This window comes from Lissotriton vulgaris, chromosome 6 (genome assembly GCF_964263255.1).
Source record: "Lissotriton vulgaris chromosome 6, aLisVul1.2, whole genome shotgun sequence".
Classification (NCBI taxonomy): domain Eukaryota; kingdom Metazoa; phylum Chordata; class Amphibia; order Caudata; family Salamandridae; genus Lissotriton; species Lissotriton vulgaris.
In genome coordinates, this window is record NC_141694.1 from 509,799,837 (window position 1) to 509,815,935 (window position 16,099).

The 16,099-nt window shown below is 42.4% G+C and overlaps 1 protein-coding gene across 2 annotated transcripts in view; it reads right to left on the reverse strand.

Moving 5' to 3' along the window:
* COL12A1 (collagen type XII alpha 1 chain) overlaps positions 1 to 16,099 on the reverse strand; it is a 358,581-nt gene that overhangs the window by 325,378 nt on the left and 17,104 nt on the right. The window contains exons 3-5 of one of the 2 annotated variants that reach the window (XM_086926512.1): positions 12,227 to 12,343; positions 11,026 to 11,169; positions 5,385 to 5,444 (exon numbers count right to left, since the gene is read on the reverse strand). The exons of the other annotated variant lie outside the window; for it this stretch is intronic. Coding sequence (XP_086782638.1) covers positions 5,385 to 5,444; positions 11,026 to 11,169; positions 12,227 to 12,343 — 321 coding nt within the window. The remainder of the gene's footprint in view (positions 1 to 5,384; positions 5,445 to 11,025; positions 11,170 to 12,226; positions 12,344 to 16,099) is intronic. 2 annotated transcript variants of the gene reach the window in all.

Sequence of the window (16,099 nt, forward strand, 5' to 3'; positions counted from 1 at the left end):
TTCTTTCTTTTTCTTACTCTCTCTCCATCCCTTCCTCTCCCTCCCTAACTCTTTTCTTCCCTCCCTTCGTCTCCCCCTCTCTCTCCCTCCCTCCTTCCTCTCTCCCTCCCAGCCTCCCTCCCTGCCTCTCTTTGTCCCTCCTACTCATCATCCCTCCCTCCTTTCCTCTCTCGCTCCCTTTCTTCCTCCCTCCCTCTCCCTCCCCTCCCTCCCTCCTTTCCTCCCTCCGTCCCTCTTTTCTTCCATTCCTCTCTCCAGTCCCCCTCTCTCAACACCTCCCTCCCTCTCCACCTCCCACCCCACCTCACTCCCTCTCTCCCTCACTACCTCTCTCCATCCCTCCCTCTCTCCGTCCGTCCCTCTCTCTACCACCCTTCGTCTCTCTACCTTCCTCCGTCCATCCCTCTCTCCCTCCCTGCCTTCCTCTCTCCCTCCCTCTCTGTCCCGCCCCCTCCCTCTCTGTCCCTCCCTCTCTCTCCCTCGCTGCCTCCCTCTCTCCCCCTCGCTGCCTTCCTCTCTCCCCCGTCCCTCTCTCTCTCCCTCCCTCGTCTCTCTCTCCCTCCCTCCCTCTCTCCATCTCTCCCTCTACCTCCCCCCTTCCGTCTCTCCCTCCCTCTCTCCCTGCCTCTCTCCCCCCTGCCTCCCTTCCTCTCTTCCTCCCTCACACTCTCCGTACCCCCCTCTCTGTACCCCCTCTCTCCCTCTCGCTCTCCCTCTCTCCCTCCCTCTCTCTCTCTCCCCCTCTCCCCCTCTCTCCATCTCTCCCTCTCTCCCTCCGCCCCTCCCTCTCTCCCCTGCCCCCCTCCCTTCCTCTCTTCTTCCCTCACACTCTCCGTACCCCCTCTCTCCCTACCTCTCTTCCTCACTCTTTTGCTCTCATTCGCTTTCACCCTCTGTGTCTCGGAGACTCCCTCATGCTATCGGTCCATAAGCCTGAAGACTACTTAAGGAAGCCTGGGACCCACAATTCCCTGGAGCTCGTGGGGGATCAGTACCACTGAACCCCCTGAGATGTGAAACCGAACCCACTGCACCCTCTTATGTGTGAGCTGCTGCTATGTTACGATATTCTAAATACACCTCACTGTCTCCGAATATTACATATAAACACACATTTTGAATTTGGACGAGTGCCCCTGTGCACTGTCAGTGATCTGGCCAAAGAGGGCACGAACTACCTGAAACTGGATCATAAATCCAAGATGTTCCAAACAGGGTCCCCAAAAATACGTTTGGCCCAGAGCCCCCAAAATCCTTAAAATGTCCCTGATGACAGCGCTGTAGTGATGGACTTCCATTCCTGGAACGTGCCAAACCTGGACCATAGGGCATCCCGATTGACCATACATCCTCCTCCCGGTGACGGGATCAAGTTCCTTCATAGCTCATCCTGCAAAGTGGTTCACTTCAAGGCGTTCAGGTGCGTTCATTGTGTCTGGTGGTTTTGAAAAGCGCCAGATTAGGAATATTGGGGTTTTAAGCGTTGTACAATACAGCGCCCCTACATTCAAATCACACAAGGTCAGGTAGGTGAAAGGAGAGATGAGACTTCATGCCCATTCAATCCACAGGGTTTATTCTAATACTGGCAGCGGGAGGAGCTTGTGTACCAATTACATAGATGCCGCCAAAAGGGAACAAGCATTTACAATGCAATGGTCTCGGCATTCTTAAAGTTAGAGCTATTGGCATTGCTCATGACATTATTTTTATTTATGCTTTTGTTTTTAAAACATAAATAAATGGCATTGTCATTTACAATGCCTATAGCAGGTCATAAGCCTCCTTTTGTTGGAGTCTCCTGGCTGTCAGCAGTCAGGAGCCTCACACCTGATGCAAATGGAGCGTAGGGCTCTGTGCGTGTGTTTGGGGAGCTCTTTGCGTGTGTGTGGGGGGCTCTTGTGTGTGGGGGGCTCTTGTGTGTGGGGGGCTCTTGTGTGTGGGGGGCTCTTGTGTGTGGGGGGCTCTTGTGTGTGGGGGGCTCTTGTGTGTGTGGGGGGCTCTTGCGTGTGTGTGGGGGGCTCTTGCGTGTGGGGGAATCTTGCGTGTGCGTGGGGGGCTCTTGTGTCTGTGGGGGGCTCTTGCGTGTGTGGGGGCTTTTGCGTGTGTGGGGGCTTTTGCGTGTGTGGGGGTCTATTGCATGTGTGGGGGGCTCTTGCGTGTGTGTGGGGGGCTCTTGCGTGTGTGTGTGTGGGGGGGGGGCTCTTGCGTGTGTGTGGGGGGGCTCTTGCGTGTGTGTGTGGGGGGGGCTCTTGTGTGGTGTGTGGGGGGGCTCTTGTGTGGTCTGTGTAGGGGGCTCTTGTGTGGTGTGTGTGTGGGCCTCGTGTGTGTGTGGGGGGCTCTTGTGTGTGTGTGGGGCTCTTGTGTGGGTGTGTGTGTGTGCAAATGCAATACGTCTCGCATCTGCGACAGAGTAAGCTATTGGCATTGTAAATGACAATGCCATATATTTATCTGTTTTCAAAACCAACACATAAATAAAAAGTTTGTCATTTACGATGCCAATAGCTCTAACTTTTCCGAAGGCGAAACCGTTGCATTGTAAATGCTTGTTCTATTGGAATTTTTGGTTTTAGAAAACTCTCGGCTGTCATGCAATGCGCGGTAGACATGTTGATGCTACGGAGATGCAGGGGCCCTCAACAGTGAGAAGGAACCAGAGCAAATAAATCGGGACATAAATAAAGAGGAAGTAAGAGAAAAGGCGAGGAAAGTGAAGCATTCAATTTTCCAAGAGAGTAAGAAACGGACTGAGATTAGAAGAGGTAGTGACAAATATAAGATGAATAGGAGACATGCAAAAAAGACAATGAACGATAGCCAAAAAGAATTAGTGATCCTGGTATGAAAAAATAAAAAGAAACAAAGAACCAGGAGAAGAGTAAAGGGGGGGGGGGTGCAGGAGGGCGCCCTGTTAGTGTGTTGGCATGTGTTTTTGTGATATTCATTTAGAAGCAGACAAGTATATTCCCTTCCCTTGCATCATTCAAACCACAGGGTGAGAAGTTCATAAAGTGTGCCATTAGAAGTAGGTCAAGAATTCAATCTCACAGCAGGGTCAAAAAAGTGCAGGGGCAAAGGTTAAGCAGTGCCATGAATTCCCAGCTTTAGTGCTTTAGTGCCTTCTATAAATCAGAGTGCTGTGGAATTAACCGGAGATGGGGGGATTATACAGAATGAACATTTGACTCATTCTTCTCTTGGGCCGTGAGAGCACAGTGGGAGCACAGGAGAGCACTACAAGGATGACAATGAAGGAAATAAAACAACAAGCCTACAGACCCGTTAAAACATGAGGAGCTAAACGTCCCAAGCAGAACTCTTCTAACTGAGATGGACTGCTAAAGAGTCACGAGACCTGAATTAGACATGCAGTTCTATAAAATCATGAAACGTAACTCTGTTTCACTGGTAACCCTGGGAATATTACTAATCATTAATGAGTGATCAGGTATGTAACTTACATGGACATCACATACAGGGATTCATAATACTGAAACCGTCTCATGTGGATGCTCTGTAATAATAGACTACAGATACACTTACACCCTTTATCAAGAGATCACATATCCTGCCTGAGAACTGCAGCAAGGCCTGTTTTTTATGAACATGTGTTATGTGTGTGCTTGAAAAGTGTGCCTACTGGCCAGATTTACAAAGTCCTTCTGTGTGGCTTACTGGTTAGAGGAGGCATTCCCTGAAGCAGAGGTCAGACCCTGAACGGGACCAGGGTTCAATTCCCGACGCGGAAGGGTCTGAGCCCAAGTGTCCATGGACTCAATAATTCTCACTTCGGTGCCTACTCGAATCACGGGTTTACACTCTGCAACTCTGGGTAATAGCTTGCTTAATTTCCACTATGCCCCCCCCCCGCGGCGGGATGCCTGGCTTTCACCTTGGGGATGCCCAGTACGTGTTATCTCACAGGGAAAAAGCCAGGACGGGTTCCCAATGCAAGCGCTGAGATGCCCAAGGGTAAGTCGAGCGCTATATAAGAACACACATACATACATACATACGTTGCCCTTGCAAGTGAGATCCCTACCTTGCCTTGCGATACTCTGCATTGTAGATGCATTTCATGGGTGGAGCATGGGTGTCCCTCTGTATCCAACCATGGATTTTACAAAACTTGTAAACCTGGAAATGCGCCAAAAGGTTGTGCCTTACCAAGAGACGACAAAGAGGAGAAATACCTTAATTTGTCCTTGTTATTTCCTCTTTCTATGTGTGCTGCATTTTGCAGCCAATTAGAAGGAGAAAAACTCCTCAAAGGATTGTCTTTATGCAGTAAGGTGTCCTAAACATAACCATGTATCCTGCATAAGTATGAATTGGTAAATTAGTACTGAAAGCACATTCATTGAATAGATCTTGGTTGTGACTGATATAGCGGCCAGCCATCATTCTCAATCAAGGTATTGAATCCTGCAGCCTGATCTTTCAAATTTGTCTCAATGAGTCCTCAAGTAGAATTCAAAAAGCATCTTAGCGCCTTTTAATGCAACAACATTTATTGAACAGTTTACACACTGTTACAATACCACATCTCCATGGATCTAAACCAATAGATCACATGAATTTGAATTTAGTCAACACATTAACTAAGTTTCCTCTATTGCAGTAGCATTTGGAATGTGTTACATTTCCTGTGTTTTGCAAAACAAAAGAGCCAAGGTTCGTTTTTTTTTACATACATGAGAATACGGTACTTTGTAATTTTGCTTGGAGTCACCAGAAAACATAACAGAAATGCTTTGAGAACAAATGTCTAGGAAAGGACCAAGATACCATATTATTTGACGAATAATATGATGGGCAACCTATACTGATAACAGAAGTCATTTTTCTTAATGCAATATTGCTGTGTTAATGTTAATGTAAAAGGAAAAATACTTGAATGTATTATGTTAACTCAAGTATGATTACACCTGTATTGTAATGTATTCAATGTTTGTTGTACTGGTTAAACTCACATTATTATTACAGAAATACTGGGAAGCTAGAAGCTTAGCCATTGGAAATAACTAAAAGCAAGGAGTCATTCATCTATCTTGTCTTACCATTCCTTGAATTACTTTAGAACAACCACTTCTAATTTAATTACTCCCATCACTTTGCATTTTTCTTGTTACCATGGTATTCACTGCTGATCCCGCAACGCCTCCCTCCAGGACATTAACTCAGTGTCCAAGTTGCATTTGAAAAAAACTAAAAATGTATCTACCACTCAATCTTCTTATATCAACATTAAAGTTGAAAACTTTCACTTTTCTGGTTATCATCCCTCTATCTTTGTGGATCGGCGGGTTTTTTTTCTGTGCATTGAAAATACTTGGGTGAAGAGGTGGTCAAAATCTTAGTGTCAATAAATATATACTTACTTGGTAAGTCAGTTTCACCAGATGTTCTATCACCAGGTCTCAGTGGGCCTCCTGTCTGAACTGAATGAAAAAAGAAAATACAAAAGTAATGGAGTCTGCATATACCATCAAGATAAACAAAAAGCTGGTAAAATATATATATATATATATATATATATATATATATATATATATATATATAGGCAGTTATTTGTTCGAAAGTCAAGCTACCTTCACCTTCGAAGGCTAAAGATGTGGAAGGAAAACAGGTACTGCCACACCCCCTAAATTACTGAGCTATCTCGCTAACTTGAAAATGTGCAGTAAAAATACTCATTTTGACTTTTAAACATTATGGAAAACTGTGTGAAATGTGAGACTTAAAATTAAAAAGATTTTGCCTTTAAGTGTCTTATTTAACTTTTTCTATTTCAGCTAATTAATATCACATTAAAAACTTGCAGCAAAATGGAAAAATCGCTGACAAAACGGAAGATGTGCAAAATGATTGATCTTCTATCTGTTCCTACTCATATCATACCCACCCACGCAATGATTAAGTAACAACTTAAACCTTGTCTAATTTTTTTTACCTAGGGGAGGTATTCTATTGCAATTGTACGATATTGTTCTTGCCAGTTGTGTAGACAATATGTTGCAAAAGAACATAGTTGAATTTGTATTTAATCACAACCAGAAACTGAGAGAAAGAAGTCTTCGATATCTAAGTCACAGAAAAGAGCTGACTTGGAAATTAGATATGAAGCCTAGATCCCTCAATTGAGACCCATTTCTTCAAAGTGGAACACGGACATTGACCGTCTTTATTGGGGACTTTATTGAGGAATGGACTATTCAAGATACAAGTAAGGCAAGAAAGTAGTCATATAAGTAAATGTGCAGAACAATGAGATTAACCTCGCCCTCTGCTGATAGGTTATAGGGTAGGTTTTGAGAGGGCTTCTAGAATGACATTTGCATAATCTAATCTACCATGACCCAGTGATGAAATACATTGATTTGATCTGATTCATTGCAAATATAGGAAGGTGTTGCAATGAAGTTCAGTTGTGTTATCTGTCTGTGGTAAAACCTAAGAAATTAGAGGATGAAGACAAAACTGGAATACTGTTTTTAATTTTTATTGCCTTGAGCAGAAGATTGATTAGGGTTTTGTTCCGCTGCATTAAAAAGGGCATGCCCATATAATTATATTTTATTTTATAATCCAACTCATCCTTTATAATTCAAAACTATATAGGCAGACATTCAAACGGATCACCCCAGGCACTACTGTTTTTATTTTGTGATACAAAAGCGCACATCTTTTTAGTGTTGATGTGTGGACTAGCTATAGACTCAATCAATCAATCGGGCTTTAGAAAGCATGGCTAATCACACGCGAGGGTTTCCGGGCACTAGAATCTCACAGAAGATTTAGATATGTGTTAGTAAATACTGAAGACATTATACAACTCTGGGGCACTAATAAGGACAGCTGTGTGCACTGCAAAACTCACAATGTCCTTGCTCATAATCTTTCATTGAGCATTTTATGGAAAATTGGATCAAATTCATGACCATCCAATCCACCCCAACTCAATGAGATAGTTTGTATGAGTCGTATAATTTATTATTGAATGCAGCACTACTCACACAAGATAGAATAATCCAGCACATAGGACCCTTCATACAGCCAATTCCAATAAAAATTGGAGTTATACAGATATGCATATATCTAGGTCTTGCCCCACCGAATGGGAATTTGATGACACGACAATACTTATTAAAATAAATTGTATAGAAGAGTGTCTTTTTAAGGAAATATCTTACTGGGTGGTTCCTTTTGTTTGAGAAATACCACTTTGTATGGAATTATGACCAATTTAGAGCAAGAAGGAGCTAATTTGGGAGTTATATTTATAGATGATCCCCTGCCCTCCTGAAACACCATGCACATTTATAAAAGGGTAGTTAGACCTGTCAGCCTTAGGGTGGTCTCCCCTACATTTTTGCCCTTTTTGCCTCCCATTTTGACCTTACATTTTGTTGGACTTAGGACTCTGGGCGCCTCACCACTGCTAAACAGTGCTGAGGTGCGGGTGCTCTCCCCTAAAAACCTTGTGAGGCTGGCATATCTGCCACAAGCCACTGCTACTGCAGTAAGGCTAATCCTCCATAGGCTAATATTGGGAACCTCTCCTTATGGGTTAACTTCTGACAGGGACCTAATAAGTCTGTCATGTTTGATCTTGTTGGACTCGGGGTGGGGAACCCTTTCCAATGATATATAGGGTTTGGGCATTACTACGCTAGGGATCCCACTTTTATAAAGTGGACCTTTTCCGGCCTACACTTAGATTAGGCTGCAGACTCCCCCCTCCCTTCTGCATACTGATAGCCTGCCTGGGTTGGGAGGTGGGAGTGGTGATTCACACCTTCTTCCCTGGGATGAGCTGTGATGGGCTGCCCACGGTAGCCTTAACGGCCTGTCTCTCGTCACTGTGACAGCTAGGTCAGGGAAGGCAGGGAACATACCAGAACTCCCGTGACTCTTCCAGAAACCCCTGCCCCCAGACCCTTCCGGAGACTTCCACCACTTTCTAGTCCCTAGACTAAAAAGATATATAAAGGAGGGTCCTGGCCTCACGTTCTTGTTACACCCTGGACTAAGAAGAAACTCTGCTGGAGTACAGACTGCTGCGCTAGGAGGATTGCCACTCTGCTGGAGTTGACTGTTCCTAGGAACTGCTGCCCTGTGGTGCTTGAGCTGCCCTACTGCCTGCTGATCTGGCCCTGCCAAGAGGAGACTGGACATAACATCCCAGGAGTGTCTCCACAACATCCAGAAGGACTCCCTCTGCGCTTCTGAACAACCTCTGCACCCTGAACCCAGTCCCTGCAGCACTGGGTGTGGGAGACCACTTCCTACACCCCGAAATCATTGCAGTTGTTGGAAGACACTGACTGCATTGCCTAACACTGGGGGGAGAACTGAAGCACTATGCCCCTGTAATTACCGTCGCCGCCTGGGGACCCTGAATGAGCTACGAGGCACTGTGGGGGAGAAGCGCTGTGCTGTGACTCAAAGCGCTGCTGTCAAAGAGCGCTGTGCGCCTTGGACCCTTAATGTCTCCGAAACGCTGTGAATGGTAAGCGCTGCCGCAACCGTAACCCAAGCGCTGTGAAGGCGAGGCGCTTTGGGTAGAAATTTCCGCGCCGGGATTTGGGTGAAAAGTGCACCAGAATCACCGTTTGGATCACCGCCGCAGGCGCCAGGGCAAACCTGCTAGAAACGCTCCTGAAATCAGCCCGGGAGAAAAGCACACCAGGACTGCCTCAGAGACTCCCCCCCCGATATCACCGCCACGGCCCGGGAGTCTCAGGAAGCCTCTGCACAGCCCCTCTGACATCAGAGAGGGGCCGCGCTGGGATTGGTTACCGGCGTGGGGTGTTGCCCGGCAATGAGGGGCTTGTCCCGGTAGCAAGGCCGCTTTGGAAACAGGCAAAGGGCTTCCCTCGCTCCCCTTCGGATCAGCTGCAACACGGTCCAAGTGCCCCAGGGAAGAGAGGAGCTCCACGACGGTGCCGGCCTTGCTCCGAAGCCACAGGTAACAACCTAGCGGAAGCGCTAGGGTTTTGTCTGCTAAACTACCTGGGCAGGCTGTGGGTTGGAGGCCGTGTAGGCGGCGAGGACTGCCCGAGCTGACCGGAACTGCCTCAATCAATAGAGGACCGCGGGGACTGCCTTCATTTACCCAGGTTGGGGTCTGACTCACTTGAACTCGCCCGGCTTTAGATTGTGCTTGCTGGGTTTGGGGACACTTCGAGGAGCCGAGACAGTGTCTGTAAAGAAGTGGGCTGCCTCCATCTCCTGCAGGGGTTATTTCCATTTAGTTGTGGGCCGGGCAGACTATCGATCTGAATGGGCCAGTTTTAGCACTACCAGCTGCACTTCCTCTGCTGGGAGCATCATTTCTTTGCGAGGCGCACATATAAGGCTACCAGAGAACTTTTGCCATAAGAACGTTCCTACAGTGAATGTTGGCCATCAGAGCCTACCTAAAGTGAACTTTTTGCCATAAGAGCATTGCGGAAGTGAATTGGTTGCCATAAGAGAACACTTAGCGACATTACAGAGACGAGCATGCAAGGTGGAATTGGGAGTGGTGAGCTTGCCTAGGAACTGGGTTTAGTTTGATCCTACCTGGAACTGGATTGACCTGAGTATTGATTTTACCAATAGTGGACCTTGCATAACTTTGAGATAAAGCGATTTTATATTTTTATAAACAACTGGTGTGGTGTCTCTTTTTTTTGTGAGTGTTCTTACTGTATCCTCGCCGTTGTGTGTTGCACAAATACTTTATACATTGCCTCTGAAGTTACGCCTTTGCTGCTCTGCGCCAAGCTACCAGGTCGGAAGCGGTGGTCCCTACTTGGACTAGGGTGCGTACCCCTGCCAACTAGAGACCCCGGTTCTAACAAGGGTAAACACACAACAATAGTTCTGATTGCAAAATGAATGCCTTTTCCAGTGGACTTCATTTAAGATTCCTTGTTTGGTGCACTGTGCAACGAATAGGGTTGGCTTGGAATTTCTCTCTGATATTATCCACTCTTTATGTTCCTGCTCATTGCATGATTTGTAGCTCCCTTGCACTTCTCTCTGCATCTAGCTGTAGGAAATCACTGTCTAGAGCAGAGCACTCAGAGACCCAGGCCCATCTCTTTGAAATGAGCTCCCATTGGATAGCTGACTGCTTGATCACCAAATCACATTTTACAAGCATAATTTGAGTCGTGGGTGGAGGTCTATGTCTGTTAATCAAATGTAATGAAAGGAATAACAATTTGCAAAACACATGTTCCTTTGTGCTTGACTGGCAGGATATATCGTTTTTAATTATTCGTTCCAACAGTGAAATTACAAGAAAAAAACGCTGACACGTGTTTTTGCAAGATTGGCAATGCCTGTTCCTGGCACTGCAGAGACCATGTCGCTACAACAAATTCGGTTATAGGACCGCAAACAAGACACCTTGCCTTGAAAAAGTCCTCGGCCAATTGGTCATCAGGCGAAACACGTGTAGGCTGTTTTTGCATGTGAATTCACTGTTGGAACGAATAATTAAAAACGGCACATCCTGCCAACCTCTATCCACAACTCAATTTATCCTCTTTCTAATGGCTCTTGGGTGCAGCCACTCGTGAGGCATGTGCCATCTTCAACATTGGGTCTTGACCACTGTAGCGGGAATCCTAGATTCATCCACTAATCTCAGCAAACCATATTTTACAAGCAGTTCAAAACCTGGCCTTTGCCTGTATATATGCCTATTTCCAGTCTATCTTCTCTGTGCAATATCTGTTTTTCTAATGTGTGTTTGCGGATTGAAGGGAGTTTTTAATCAGTTCTAGCACAATGATGCTATTGGCAATAATATGGTTTATGATTAAATTGATGCGTCCCCAGGTAAATGTAAAAGTCACTCTATTAAGCATGGCAGTAACAAAAAAGATTAAAAACTCAGATAAGGCAAAAACCATGCTAGTCTGAGTTTTTGTACATACACAGATATCGCTGCACTTTTAATGTATCCAAACAAGTGAATTATAAATTATATTACAAAGCCACCCAAAGTTTTCTATGCACACTTACTTGTAAGTTGGCCATAGACAGGTAAACTTTCTTCTACGTCATCAAATGAAATTATTGTCACAACGTATTCTACATCTGGTATGAGCTCTGTTAATACAGTTTGGGTAGCTGTATATGGGAGATTTAATTCTTTAGTGGGCCCATCTGTCACAAAATAAAAAAGAAAGACATGAAATCAAGTAATACACAACGATCTAAAAAAGATGATATTATACAAGAACATGCAAAGAAGTCTTTGAAGTGTCTGATATCACTTTTAGGTGCCAGGACTAAGAAAACTGCACTTGAGAAAAAGCTTTTCGTCTAAACACAGGGATCTGTTTTGTGACTTCCTCAGGCTCTACCTTGGCCTTGATATACTATCATCTTTACGATGCTGAATGATTATGTTTCCATGGAAGACTTTACGCTAGATACACAGTTAAGAAAGATGGACCAGATCATACATTTTTTGATCATTCCCCTTTTATTTGAAACATCTGTTTCGTGGTTGCAGATCTGAAATCAGTTGAGATCCGAAATTCTTGAAAAAGGCACTTTTTATAGCATGTCTCAGGCAAAGGGCATCGAAATCATGACCAATCCCTTAAGTACCCTAGACTGAAAACACATGGTCCCTTTCAGAAGTCAAGGAATAGCAGCATTTCGACCAATAAATCAGAGATGTGTCAAGCACATGTCAAGTGGTGAAAACTGTTTCAGTACCAACACTTCCTAAAATCAGTTCCGATGGTTGTAGACCTATTTCTGGGATTGTGGATTTCACCGAGATCAGCTTCAAAAGCTACAAAAGGCTGCGATTATTCCTGTGGATTAATATAGCTTAATAACATCAGGAATATGACCTCTGGTGAGGAGGAACATGTGCAAATTCCATTGAGCTACCAACAAGATATCTAATGGAAGCACCCAGGGTCAGCTCTCTGGTTAAACTAGGGTGCATTTTCAACCATTCAGCAAATTATTTGATGTATTTGGCATGAAAACAGTGATTTGCATGATGTGATTGTTTTGCAAACAAGCCACTTAAATAGTTTAATTTCTGCTTTAAATGGCAATTATGAAGAACCTGTATAGGTGTGAAAAAGTGATCATAAACTCAAATAAATACTCTGGGAGTTTGTAATCTGGAGCCTCATTATGAGGACATAATACCGTACATGTTGAAATTGCTGTGTCACATAATGACTCATAAACATACCTGTTGTCGGAACTATGGTGATTTTGTAGCCCTCTATGGGTTCAGAAGGTCGCTCCCATGACATTCGAACACTGTTTTCATTTATGATTTCAAATTTAAGATCTGAGGGTGGATCAACTAAAAAAAAGAATTTTGTAAAAATATTGTGTTTATATAGTATCAGAAAGTATTACTGAAAAATAAAATGATAAAGGTAAACAAAGCTTACTAATCTTGTCTTTGCATAAATTTGTTTCCAACAAGCATGCTGACATGTATGTTGGAACAGTTATGAAACAAAAGCTCGACAATATCACAACACACCATGTTACAGAGGACGCAACAAAACATTGGCTTCTTGAGTTGCCGAGTCATTCGAAAATGGCCAGCAGAAACAAGCAAGATAGAACACAAATCCAAACATGGGTAGTTGCACAGCGAGTTCGCAGAAAATGACCCACTGGGCAAAGGGTTGACATGACAATGAAAGGGATTTGTGAGCATGCTGGGTGCAATCCGTACAAGACATGCTAGATCGAACCTGCTCACATTAATACTTTATAGGACAAAACACAAAGACAACACTCCTACTCACAAGACATCAACAAATGTATACACTGTAGTCCATTACAGGAAAGTGTTTGCATACATTACGAACTGCTGAACCTAGCAACTTCTTCATGCTGACAAAGTTGTTAGGCATGATACTTTGAGAAACAATGGCTAGCCAAACACAAATAGCTAAAGTTGGCTTGTTAAATGAGACTGGTGATCTGATTGACGTAATGAAAAACATAATTTTGCTTTGTTTTGACTTCTGTAGTTTAATTCAGGTATAATCGGGTTTTATTTAATATTGTGTTTCTATTCACTGCATATATATAATTTTGAGCACTTCAATGCATGTGTATGTTATTAATGTAGGTATTAACTACACACTGCAAATGTTTACAAAACAACTGGCAGTTCTGTGCAATTTGCAATTACTGTGCAAAAAAATATATTTTGCCAAATGAACTAGTTGTTATATAGATATACAGTATATATAGCCATCGGTATATATTTGAGCCAGAAACAAACAATGCCAAAAAATATATTAATATTATACAGAGAGTGAACCTTTACATTCTTTTATGGGAAAGCAATGCATGTAAACACATACAGACATATGGATACATAAGTGTGCATGTGCTAAGAGAAGTATACATTTGAGATACTGCAAGGTATTGACACCAATGTTAATGGTGTAATTTTAAACAAAGTGATATATGAGCCTTTCATGATTCTTGGTAGTATCTTTTGGTAATTGTCATTCTGTTCGCACCTTTAAAACTTCCAAAATAGTATTTCAGTAGGAAAGTAACATTTTTGCAGCATTCGTTCATATACCCCATACAGGAAACAGCATTTTACTTTCAAAATGCTTGTATGTGGTTTCACAAAACAGAGGTTAATAATGGAAAAGACAATATCAGAGCATAATGACGAACATTTATTTTGATACCTCCAGCAAACAAAGAGAGAACACCTGTAGTCTGAACAAATAACTGAAACAAAACCAGGAAGACGTGTAGGAGTTGCTGACATGGGTAACTTGAAAGGCCATGAGAACATATGCTTGCATGAAAGGAACTTTGCAGCATCATGCATGTTCATATGAGATGGGTAGTTCTGAGAGTTTTACAGTGGGTTTAGGTCTCCATGTACACGGTTCGTTAAAGACAGACATTTCATAAATATTTTATAATGACATTCCTTTGTATATCATCATGCCAAACATGCACAATTTTACATCTACTAACTCGCTCAAAGTGGGTGGTAAATGCAAATATTTAGAGACCCTAACAAAAGAGGTTAGGAAACTAATTGCAAACAGACATTCCTTGCGGAACTAGAACTGGTATTACAAGCAAGACACCAGATGTACCCTTTTTTGTGGTTTAAGACATGCAGTGTGAGGGTGTATGTTTGTGCCATCACTCTGCGGGTTTGTGCACACAAGTTTGTGTGTGGGTTGCTGTACATTTGAAAGGTACATGCATTGGCTTATGCGAGTGTATGTGTGTTTGTATGTGCTTTCTTGTGTGCGAGTCAGCTAAGATGTAGTAAATAAATTCACAATTCACACTTAATGGCTTATCTGTTTGTTATATTTACATTGTTAGCGAGAGCTGAGATGGAAATTTAGTATAAACCATGCACAAATGATATTAGTATAGTTAAAATACTTATGTAATCAATGTATATATATATGCATGTCAATGCATATATATATAAAGAATATCATTATAAAATATTGTGCCAATTGCTCAGGACAAATTTAATGCAAAGGCAAACACCACTGGCCTGAGCGTGCTTCATAAAAGAAATGAGTACATGGAAAGTTTCAACACCAACCTTTTAGGTATAGTGGCCTGATGCAGCAGAGACCTTAGGCTGTACCTGCTGTAGTGAAAGAGCAGCAAAGCCCAACTTGTTGGTTTCCACGTGGTCGGATTCCAGAAAAACAGAAAAACTGACTGTGGGGAAAAAGTCTTTCACATTTTAAAGTATTTTTGTAATTATTATAATGAACAATCAAGTTAGGCTTCTTACAATTAAATAGAGTGCACGCTCATTGGTTTCACGCAGTCCACTGTCTGAAACATGGTAGGACCAATAAGTTGATCATGCTTTTGTCAATAAAGAGGATCGGTTTTGCAGTGAAAATGGCACCAAAACATCTAACATGCCTATCTGAAGGCACCTTTTCTGAAATTACCAATTGCAATAAATTCACATGTGAAATGTGCCTCTTGGGCAAAACAAATGAATTGGTATAGCTAATGTACGAAAGTTTAAGCTTATCTGGAGAAGTGAAATTTGAATATGTGTAGTGTCTAGCACATATATGTGTTATCCACATTAAATGGTCCAAAAAAATTCTTACAGTTTTGAAAGGGAAAAAAAATGCAGTTAGGAAAAAGGCGTGACCACTCAGTGCAATGTTTAACATAGCATCTCGTTGGTCCACTCATTATTTATATAAGGCCCTTTAACTTGATTTTTTGACACACTAATAATTTATCTTTCTATTATCGTTTTCACTACTCAATGTGTTTGTGTAGTCAAGTTGTTGTAACCCAAAGATTATTATCAAAAGGAATCTACTTAACTTATTATATCCTATGCCAATTTATGATTCCTCTATTATTTCCCCATACAATATCTATTCCAACGTTAATACTCACATATTGGAGATATATGGGATATTCTACCAGAATATCTTTTCCAAAATGTTTTGCTACCATAATATTGTAGGCAAACTATTGAGCACCAAAATATTGACAAGGTAAGAATAGATAGGTTAGTATAAGTTTATTTTACACAACTCCACTATTGTGTACTTTGCCAAAATATATATCTTCAAGATACGTAGATGTGAAGTTATGAACAGTAAATAAAATATACCCTATAGTGGACCTAATATTAAATGTGTGAATTCTGAAAATAACAATGGTAAGTGTTGTGTGAGCACTCATAAATATCACAGATATTTAGGTCTGTAAACATCAATGTTCTGAGGCAAACAGAATCTTAAGTTACAGCATCTTCTAATCTGCCTCTTTTTCCATGCCTGCTTAGCATGTTATCCCATTTTGAGCAGGGCGTGAAATTATTGGACTCACACATATTGCCAATCAAGGTACATGCAATAAGTTAAAGTACATTTGGTTTCATAAGTGGTTTGGAACCATAATATTGTTGGCAGATTATCGTCCAACTTTATCATTTACAAATATTGTTTTGCCCCAATGGATTTATTAATAGAAAATCAACACCCAATAGACTGATAGGTTTGCTAACGACAGATAAGATTGATACTTATGTCAGACTTGTTAAGGGTAATCTTAC